Genomic DNA, 10,278 nt, shown 5'->3' with positions numbered 1-10,278 from the left:
TTACCCTTAATGTGTCTAGACGTAGGGGCCATGCTACCTTCAGGAACCTCTCCCAATTGCCTATCCCAATTTAGTCAATGTTTGATACTGTGAAAAAGAAAAAAAAAATACAAAAACATAATAAAACAAGAAGTATAATTACTGAATGACATGTTTATCTCTCTTCAAATTCAAATACTTTTAATTTTTTCTTTTTCTTGGCCTCCAAACATAGCCAGGGAAGTGACCGAAATCCATCCACTAGATTCCTCACTCCAAGCGTGGCCCCACTATCTACTCAACGTGGTGGTAAGTGGGGTATCTTTATTCTTTACCAGAAATATATAAGAAAAAAAGAAGAAGAAGCGTATTGCAGAAGTTGGCGCCAGTTTTTGAAGAGATGTGTCAGCTACCTCCGCGATCTATAGGTAAATTTCTCAGGGTGAATTTGTGACCACTTGATTGAAATTTGGCCACTGGTCAGTGAGAAGCGAACTCGAATTATGGACTCTACTCAAGAGCCGTTTGATTCGACTCGTAATTGTATAATGTTGTGAAAATAAATGTAAAGTAGGGACATATTGGTAATTTTCATTTTCTGTCCTTTTATATTGAAACGTCGCCCCCGACTCAAATTTCCAAAAAATATGGTTTTTGCTGTTTCCCTCTAAAATCATGGCGGTTCCTGACTTATGTTTCTAGGGTTTTGAAATTTTGGTCATCTCACACACACACACACACACACACACTCTCTCTCGCTTTGAACTTTTGAGTTCTAAAGATTTCGTTTCTCTGCAAGTCTGCGAAGACTTCAATCGTCCAAGGCTGTTTTGTCTTTGAGACCTGATTTGTGTCGCAAACAACGTGTGCAATAACCTAGAGGAGGGAAGGATTCATCATCCAAACTGGTACATATTTCTATTAAAATTGAATGAAAAAGAGGAGAAAAGCATCGATTTTCTTGTCTGGTTAAATCTCTTGAACTTTGAATTTCAAAAATTTCGTTTGCTTATGTTGATATTTGGTTTAGGTTTTCTGATTTGAAAATGGCGATCAATCTGACGGGAGGTGCCATAGCTATGCTCTGTAACGGTGAGGCTCAGGAAACTGACTTGAAGCCTGTTCTCCAAGTTACGGACATCAGATTAGTGAACACACAACAGCAGAGCACCAACGAACGGTATCGGATACTGCTTTCAGATGGTTCACATCTGCAACAAGGGATGCTTGCGACGCAGATGAATTTTCTGGTTAAATCGGGGAAGTTGCAGAAAGGATCGATTGTCAGGCTTACCCAGTTTGTCTGCAACGTCATCCAGGGCCGGATGTGAGTTTTGGAATCTTTTCTTTAGAAGTTTTGGATTTAGGTTTTATTATGTGAAGTGTGTTGTTACTTAAGGATTTGTTTTAATCGATAGTAATTTTATTCTATGTTTTTCTTTGTTAATGAGATCCATTGTCATAATGTATTGTGGAAGAGAAGATAAATTGTTCTAAGAAATATTAGACAATCGGTTGAATTATTGTAAATGGTTGCTTTTGGTATTCAAAGAGACAGGATGATGAATATTTTTAGTTGCGACTCTATTTTTTAGTCCACATTGTATTGTTCTTAATATGTGTCTTCTGATTTCATTCCTGTAAACTTTTCACTGGCTATCCAAGTACTCCTTAAATGCCAAAAAAAGAAAACGTAAAAGAGAGTTGTCTATCGACTTGTTAAAGGATAAATTTATTTGATAATCAGAAAGAGTTTTAACAGCATATGAGTTAGAAAGTAGTGGTCACCAGAATGATTTCATCTTCTTTGTGAAGCAAAAAAATTTAAAAGAAACTCTGCTTGTATAATTTATTCTTGTTGTCACTCCTGGGCCTGGGGTTTCAGAAACTCAAGAGGACTCATATCAATACAGATTCAGGTGTTTCCTTGAAAAGGCACTTTACATGAAATTTATTTTCCTAATCTAGTTGTTCAAAAGGCGTCTTTTTTGATTCTTGGTGAGAATAAAGAGTTAAACGTGAAAATATCTCTCCTATTGGTTGCACTGTTCACTCTCACTCTTTGAGAATTGAAAGCATTTCGTCTTCTCAGCTGTTTATTGGTTATTAATTGGTAGTTGTCTTACCTGTTTATTTGGAATTTAAGTGTTGAAGAGGATTAGTGATTGGGAGGATATGTGTAATAGAATTATGCTGGATCCCCTCCTTTAGGAGGGCGATGGGTTTGCTAAAAGAGTGTTGGCAACTCCTATCTCTATCACGATTATTTGTCTCTGCTCTGTTATGGGTTGTTGTTTTAGAAAATATTTTATTGTACACCATTTGACATCTAGAAGAAGCTATCCCATCTCCAGCTTTTATCTAGCTCGTTGGGAGTTGGGAGTTGGGAGCCTGCTAAATTGTCTGTTGAGTTTTCCATTGAAGTTTGACAATGTTCTAAACCTATGTTCGAGTATGATTGACCATATTCAAAAGGCTTGTAGGAGTTCATCTGCAGCTCACCATAAGGGAGCTTAGTTCTGATGGCAGGATCTTATGGAAAACACTGCTCCTTCCCTTTATTTAACCCCTGGGAAGGAAATAAATTCATTAAAAGCTGGCTTACAAGATCATCTTCCTTATGTAGTCTATATGGTTTGGAGGGTGTTCTGTTTACATTTCTAGTTTTTTGTCTGATATTGTTGGAGTGAAAACTTTATACTGGATAATTGCATTAGCGGGGAAAATGTGTGCATTATCCACAAGTAGTATGAATAAGATGAATATCAATTCATTATGTCATATCAACCAATATTTTTGTTGTTAAAAAAATATATTTTTTCATGTTTTGGTTCATGGGATCTTTGAATCTTGGATTACTATGTATAGAGAATTCTTATTTTGTTATTCTTAGGTGCTCGGCTTTTGTCTTTGTTTATATAAATAGAGCTTGTATTTGGATATTACTGGATAAAGTGGCCTTCAAATCTTCCAATTTCCAAAGTAAATCAAAAGGTATTCGGAAGACTTGCTTAATACCATTGAAGATTAAGATATAGAAAATTTAGGGATATTTATGGGATTACATTGGTTTTATTGGAAAATTATCACTCTAGCAAGTTGAAATTTAGGAACCATCCAAGTTTAGGTCCCAATGGAGAAGAGAAGATCATGCCAAATTTTTGTGGTTGCTCTCTTGGAAGCCCACAATTTAGTTGGAGTATGAGGAATTTGAGTATGAATATTTGGTAAATTTCTTGGTGTTCGATGGGCTACTTGAAAGTGCTTTCCTTGATAAAGTGAAACTGAGTACCATTGGTGTTCAGCTTTCAACCTTTTTTCTTGCATAGCAACAATGGCATTAATTGGCAGGACATCAGATTTGGAAGTTGAAAATGAGATGCCAAATTCTAAGGTTAAAGCTTAATTGAAGAAGGGAAGATCATGCCAAACTTTGACGGTTGATAATTTGTAAAAGTCAAGTTGGTTGTAGTAGAGGATGGTCCCTGTTTTATTTGCCTGACTAAAACATTGTTTTGCGGGCCCATGGGAAAGGGGATCAATGATGTGGTGAGAATTGAGTGATCTCCTTGATGTTTGAGAACTTTTTATTCTTCTTGCTGAGGTTTTTGATCGTTGAGGGATGTTCAATCCCATAAGTTTGGTCAGGATATGAAACTATTTTTGGGGTTCCATTCCTTTAATGAGAGCGAATTAGAGCTCATGGTTGTCTTGGGTTGGGGTAACGCAACCCCGGATTACCTGCTTTGGGATGGGCCCAGGGCCCCACAAGAATAATTGATAACTCAAGAGTATAGTGGAAAAATTGAAAAAATATGCTGACTTTTAGGACCGACAAGTGAAGAAAAAACAGAGTACGAACTTAACTGGAAGCAAATATATAAGTTGGGGGTGTTTTTGGAAACTAGCGATTAGGATGGGAATAACAGAATTAATTTAATGGGGGGTAAGGGCTACCTGTAACTTTCAAAAAGTGTCTTCTTCTTCAACACATAATAGAATGATAAATCATCGGAGACCTTTGCTGGTTTCGGATGATGGAACTTAGCCAATACACAACCAATCTAACTCAAACCTTAGGATAAAGCCAATAACCCATAGGAGTAGTGAATCCAACAGTCAAACTACCAACAAAGTAAATATTGATTTTTAATTTCTGAAACTGGTTCCAATGGAAAGGGGAGAACCAGCTCTGAACTAGACTCTGCAACTCACTGATTCAACTTTCTTTAGAGCTCAAATTCGACAGGATTAGTTGCCCTAAGGTAGCGAGCCCAGCTCCAAAATTTGAAGGTGAGAGGCCTTAGAATGAGAGAGTATGATTTGATTCTTCTGGGATGAGACTACTGCTCAGAACAGTGAAGGCCAGCAAAGAATAACTACAAGAAAGAATAAGAAACGAGGAAGAACAAGGGGAAAAAATATAAAGGGAACAGGGAGAAGGGGAATTAATGTGTAAAGGGAGGGGGACTGCCTGGCCAGTCCTTGGTAGCAACTCCAATCAAAATTTCATTCCTTAATTCAACACCTCTAATATCAATCAATCAGTGTTATATATATTTATATATATATATATATAGCTTTGTTTACCAAATGAACTGACGTAAACTAGGAAACTTTTAAGTAGACTTACTGGAAAACTGGAATCTCCTACGTATTGAACTCCTGTTAGCAAAGAAAAATGCAAGTTACAAGAATAAACCTAAGAAAGAAAGAAATTCTTTAGCAACCCCTATTAGACAAAAAGCCTAGTTGGGTTATTTTCATCTTGGTCTAAGTTTTTAGATGGGGTCATGTTGATCCAGCCATGATAATGCTACTGCATCAATCCTCCTCTTAAAAGAATTCAAATTTATTGAGTTTGGATGAGGAACAAGTATGCTGTTTGAAACAATAATTTGTTGGAGGAGAAATGACCCCGCTGTCCACTTGATCTTAATGGCAGGGAGGTCCTTAGGAAGAAGCTTCATCTCGAGGCTACCGTGATTAAAGGAATTGGTATTCTCATACCCACAATATCGTGCCTCTCTGTTGAATAACCGTGGTCACCCACGAATAATGAGGCTATTTTTGAGTTAAAACGTCACACTGTACCATATCTACCAACCAACCAATGGAATATGTGAGCGAATACCTATCATTGATTTTAAGATTGGTGTTCTTCACCCAAGCAACTTTGTAGGGGTTGGGATGAGGCTTTGTCTTCAACCCAAGCTTGCGAACATCATCTTTAGAAACGCCGTTATGTTGTTACAACTACTACCATTGTCAGTTACCATAATACCCAAGCCATTGTTGCATTTCACCCTGATTTGAATGACACTGTTATAGTGCAAAGCATCCCCTTCAGAGATTTTGTGTGGCCAAAAGAGGACGAAGAACACAGCAAGGCTGTTGCTCCTGATTGCTGTCACTAGACTCACTACCGCTCCCTTCATTAGGTTCACGCTTCGTCTCCAAATTTACTGTGTCTTTCTTTTGTTGTTTCTCGAAGCAGTGGCCAATTAGCGCATCCTTATTAGTAAAGGTGACGAGCCGATTTGGACATCAAGCAAAAAAATGCCCATAACCCCTACATGTGAAGCACTGTGTCTCACCTCTTGGCTTTGGAGTAGGCCTGTGAGAACAACACCCATGAGGTGGAGAATAAGTATGGTTTGGGCCGTGAAGATGCCATGGCAGAACTGCTGACCTATGGCTTACTGAATGATTTCTCCTGTTGAGAAGGATGCTTGCTTGTACCATCACTCTTAGAGAAGGTGTCGGAAGCTCCCCTAGTTGTAAGGCTTTTTAGATTGTCCTCTACTTTATATATTGCCTGTACGCATCCTCCATCATAGGCAGTCGAATGTGAGCCACAAGAATGCTATTGCATCATGGGGTTTTGTGGGTTGGTCCTTTTCAGGAGGCTACCTTTGTGGTTGTACCTCTATGTATTCTCATGTATCTGTATATCTACTATGAACTTTTTCTTCTTTAATAAATTGAAAATTTTCTATTATCAGAATAAATCATTTCAAGTAGAATTTTGTTTCCTTGCTGTTTTTCTGATCTCATTTACTCCAACCAGGATTATTATTATCATTGATTTGGAAGTGCTTCTTGAAAATTGCAATCCTATTGGAGAGCCAAAGCAATATGCTCAAGGTGGTGCTACTGGCGGTCCTCCTGTTCCAGTGGCAAGGCCTGCTGTTTCTGTCCAGCCTCCTGTGAATCAGTCTGGGGTACCGGCAGGGAATGCTCAATCGTATGGGGGTGGTTCACTTGCCAGTGATCAACTAGGTGGACAAAATGTAGCTGGTGGAGCTCCTCCGCATGTACCAAAAGCTGAGCCTGTGCCATCTTATGGCAGTTCGTATTCTGGAAATCCTATCTCAGGAAGGTATTCTGCACCTCAGGGAACTCGTATGTATCCCAAAACAGAAGTTGGTTCTGGCCATCCTGAATCAGCACCGTCACCTGGGAGTTACAATGAACAGAACCAAAGTTTTCGCAATGCCCAAGTAGAAGGATCACGGGTTACTATGAATACATACTCCCGTCCTATGCATCCTTCAAATCAGCATCCACCTCCAATGTACACAAACAGAGGACCTATTGCTAAGAATGAAGCTCCAACTCGTATAATCCCTATTGCTGCTTTAAATCCTTACCAAGGTAGGTGGACAATTAAAGCCAGGGTGACAGCCAAGGGGGACCTCCGGCACTATAATAATCCTCGGGGTGATGGAAAGGTCTTCTCTTTTGATCTGCTTGATTCTGATGGTGGAGAAATACGGGTAACCTGCTTTAATGCGGTGGCTGATCAGTTCTACAACCAGATTGACGCTGGGAAAGTGTACTTGATTTCCAAGGGAAGCTTGAGACCTGCTCAAAAGAATTTCAATCACCTAAATAATGACCATGAAATCCTCCTGGAAAGCACCTCAACTGTACAGCCCTGCTTCGAAGATGACAACTCAATACCTAAACAGCAATTCCATTTCCGCCCCATAAGTGATGTGGAAGGCCTGCAGAGCAATGCGATTGTGGATGTTATTGGAGTAGTTTCTTCCATCAATCCCTCCACTTCAATAATGAGGAAAAATGGAACTGAGACATCCAGAAGAAGCCTCCATCTAAAGGACATGTCTGGTCGAAGTGTTGAGTTAACTCTGTGGGGGAATTTCTGCAATGCAGAAGGGCAGAGATTGCAAGATATGCGTGATTCAGGGGAATTTCCTGTTTTGGCCGTGAAAGCTGGTAGAATCAATGACTTCAATGGGAAGGCAGTGGGGACAATTGGTACGTCCCAGTTGTTCATCGATCCGGACTTTGCAGAAGCCCGCAGGTTAAAGGATTGGTTTTATAACGAGGGAAAGAACACACCCTCTATTTCTATTTCAAGGGAAACATCAGGAGTTGGGAGGACTGATGTCCGTAAGACTGTGTCCCAGATCAAGGATGAGAAGCTAGGAACATCTGAGAAGCCAGATTGGATCACCGTCAGTGTCACAGTTACGTTCATTAAGGTTGATAACTTCTGCTACACAGCCTGTCCCATCATGATTGGTGACCGTCAGTGTAGCAAGAAGGTTATTAACAATGGAGATGGGAAATGGAGGTGTGATAGGTGTGATCAGTGTGTTGATGAATGTGATTATAGATACATTCTCCAGATGCAGATACAGGATCATTCAGGTTTAACCTGGGTTACTGCATTCCAGGAATCTGGCGAGGAGATCATGGGTGTATCTGCAAAGGAGTTGTATTATTTAAAACATGAACAACAAGATGATGAAAAAGTTGCTGAGATTATACGTAAGGTTCTATTTACTCGGTTCATATTCAAGTTGAAAGTGAAAGAGGAGACATTCAGTGAGGAACAACGAGTTAAGTCGACTGTGGTCAAAGCTGAGAGGGTTAATTTTTCATCTGAGTCCAGCTTTCTTCTAGCTTCGATTGAGAAGCTTCAAGGAGGGGATATTAGTGCTTTTGTCCAGAGAGCAGCTACCAATCTTCCTGATTCTGCAATGGGTCATGCTGGATATGGGGGCATGGGAGTCGGGTCTGCCGCACCTCCTGCAGTGAATTACTTGGGGAGTAGCAATAATGTTGGTAGAGATATGGGTCTACTGGCAAATCAGGTTGGTCAGTATGGAAACCAATACAGTAGTGTGAGGGGTACAGCTGGGGCAACGGGGGTGTATCTACACTGCAACAGCTGTGGTGGCACAGGCCACACTGCTCAGAAATGCCCTAGTGTGAGCATTCAGGGACAACCAATGGGAGGAGGTTTTGTCAATAGGGCCTCTTCCGGTGGAGCAAGCAACGGTGGTACCTCTGGGGAGTGCTACAAATGCCATCAAGTTGGACACTGGGCAAGAGATTGTCCTGGAACAATTGGCATAAATTCGGCATATGGAAGCAGTAGTATTGCTGGGAGATATGGAGGTGTTCCGAAACAACAGGTGGGAGGCTTTTGAATTTTCTAACGGTGAAATTTGTAGAAGCTATTCCATGCACTTCCAATGCTTCATTGGAGAGGAGTGAATAGATCAAAATGTAATTGCCATCGGCGTTCTGGATATGAAGCTGCCCCTTCTGTCATGATTGATACAAGCCGATTACAGCTTTTCTGTTAACCAATCTGAGGGTCAATTTTGCTGCCAGTTCGGGAGATCTCATCCTGAACGAAATCCTGTGAGAAAAGCATGGAACCCTGTTATCTTTTATTCCTTTTATATATATATCTTGTGAATTTTTGGGTTACCTGACACTATACATGCTTTTGCATTTTGAATTCTCTTTTCCAAAAGTTTCATTTGCATGTTGTACAGGTCGTAATGTTACTGTGTTTTCGACTTTGGTCTAGGATTTTGTGGGTTGTGCTTAGGGGTTTGTTTTCCTCCATTGAATTTCAAGATCTGATGGGTGATTAGAATTCATGGCTCTAGTGTGAGAAGTGTACCTTTTTCTTTGCGTCGCTTCTCAAGGATTTAAGATTTTGGTTTGAACACCTTGTCATCAGAATGATTGGTTCATTGTATCCTCGAGCGGTGCAATCCCCCAGTTTATGAAGGGAATCTGCTCTATATCACTAATTAGACTGTATATGTAGCAATCTAAGAGTGGGTGAATTGGATTTTGATGATGTTCTCTTTTTTTCTTCTTTTCCTTTTTTCACTTAAAGGAACAATAGGGTTGATGAAAGCAGGTCAAACCGCAAAGAAGACAAGATTTTAGAATGGTTTGGTCCCCTTGATATACGTACACTACCAAGCATACTCAGTGCACTTGGGTTCTCACTTAATGTGTCTTCCAATGGTACTGATAAAACTTTTACACGTTTTCACAAGTTCACAACTAATGCAAGTGCTTTTACAAGCTCGCACTCGAGTCTTTCATGGAGTTGTTTTCTGGGATCACAACTTCAATCCAATACCTTTTCGGAGAATCATTCCTTCACACTTTCAGAAAGCGAATGATAAGAGTTTTAACTCACAAATACAAAAACCTTGCTATATGGGTAGATAGGAATAAAGCACAAATTATCAACACCTTCTAATCTACGGTTGATGGACAAGTGAAGGCACTTGATTTTCACAACAATGGTCTTTGGATACTGAGATTTACCACACCAATGATCTTATCAAGTTTGGATTTTTGAATTTTTCTCAAAAAAATTTCATAGATTTTTCCTTTGAACAACCTATCTTTCAATTCCCAAAAGTCTCTTTTAAATAAGGATTAATCCCATTTTTTCTCCTAAGACTCTTTCTAATAGTAGTTTTAGTTCTTTATGTGACCATAGCAGTGTTCATTCTCCTTATTCCAATTTTCATTTTGACAGTCCTTGTGTGAATATATTTTCTCATAGGCTATGTTTGGTTGCAAGCGATAAAGGGAAGGGAAGCGAAAATTTAATACTTAAAAAATAATTTTTTTTTTAAATCATTACCCATGTGTTCCTTTATAATTGTATAAATTACTTAATATGTAATGATTTGAAGTGAATGATATTATCACATGGGGTAATGATTATAACCATTCCCTTTTTTAAGTATGAAAATTTCACGTATTTTTCCTTTAATTCCCCTTACAACTAAACTGAGTCAAAAATTATTTCATGTTGATGCATTCTTTTTCCTGGGCAGGACCTGGCGACTGTAGCCTTGAAAACGCCAGCCCTAACCTAGCCCATGGGCTGTAAAGCCGAACCCAAGTCTTGAAATTTTGAGATGGGCTTGTACTGAGTCTACTGACTGGTCAAACTGTATCTTAGAAAGAGTGGGTGAAAATGGATATAGTGGAAAGTTA

At 39.4% G+C, this 10,278-nt stretch overlaps 1 protein-coding gene across 1 annotated transcript; it reads left to right on the top strand.

The window, feature by feature from the left end:
* The first annotated feature begins 623 nt into the window (after window positions 1-623).
* On the top strand, window positions 624-8,906 carry LOC122065881 (replication protein A 70 kDa DNA-binding subunit E-like). Its single transcript, XM_042629703.1, has 3 exons — window positions 624-887; window positions 1,010-1,306; window positions 6,050-8,906. Exons 2-3 carry the CDS (start codon window positions 1,026-1,028, stop codon window positions 8,442-8,444), a joined length of 2,676 nt encoding a protein of 891 aa, XP_042485637.1. The 5' UTR covers window positions 624-887; window positions 1,010-1,025; the 3' UTR covers window positions 8,445-8,906.
* Window positions 8,907-10,278: the final 1,372 nt, after the last annotated feature.

The sequence above is a fragment of the Macadamia integrifolia genome, unplaced genomic scaffold (assembly GCF_013358625.1).
Source record: "Macadamia integrifolia cultivar HAES 741 unplaced genomic scaffold, SCU_Mint_v3 scaffold2135, whole genome shotgun sequence".
Taxonomy (NCBI): domain Eukaryota; kingdom Viridiplantae; phylum Streptophyta; class Magnoliopsida; order Proteales; family Proteaceae; genus Macadamia; species Macadamia integrifolia.
The sequence above is the reverse complement of the archived record's forward strand: the minus strand, read 5'-3'. Positions and strand labels throughout refer to the sequence as shown.

Bases quoted from the DNA above. Each gene is read 5' to 3' on its own strand.
- LOC122065881 (XM_042629703.1), top strand. From the start codon at position 1,026: ATGGCGATCAATCTGACGGGAGGTGCCATAGCTATGCTCTGTAACGGT. The intron at 1,307-6,049 runs GTGAGTTTTGGA...TACTCCAACCAG, and splicing joins AACGTCATCCAGGGCCGGAT to GATTATTATTATCATTGATT.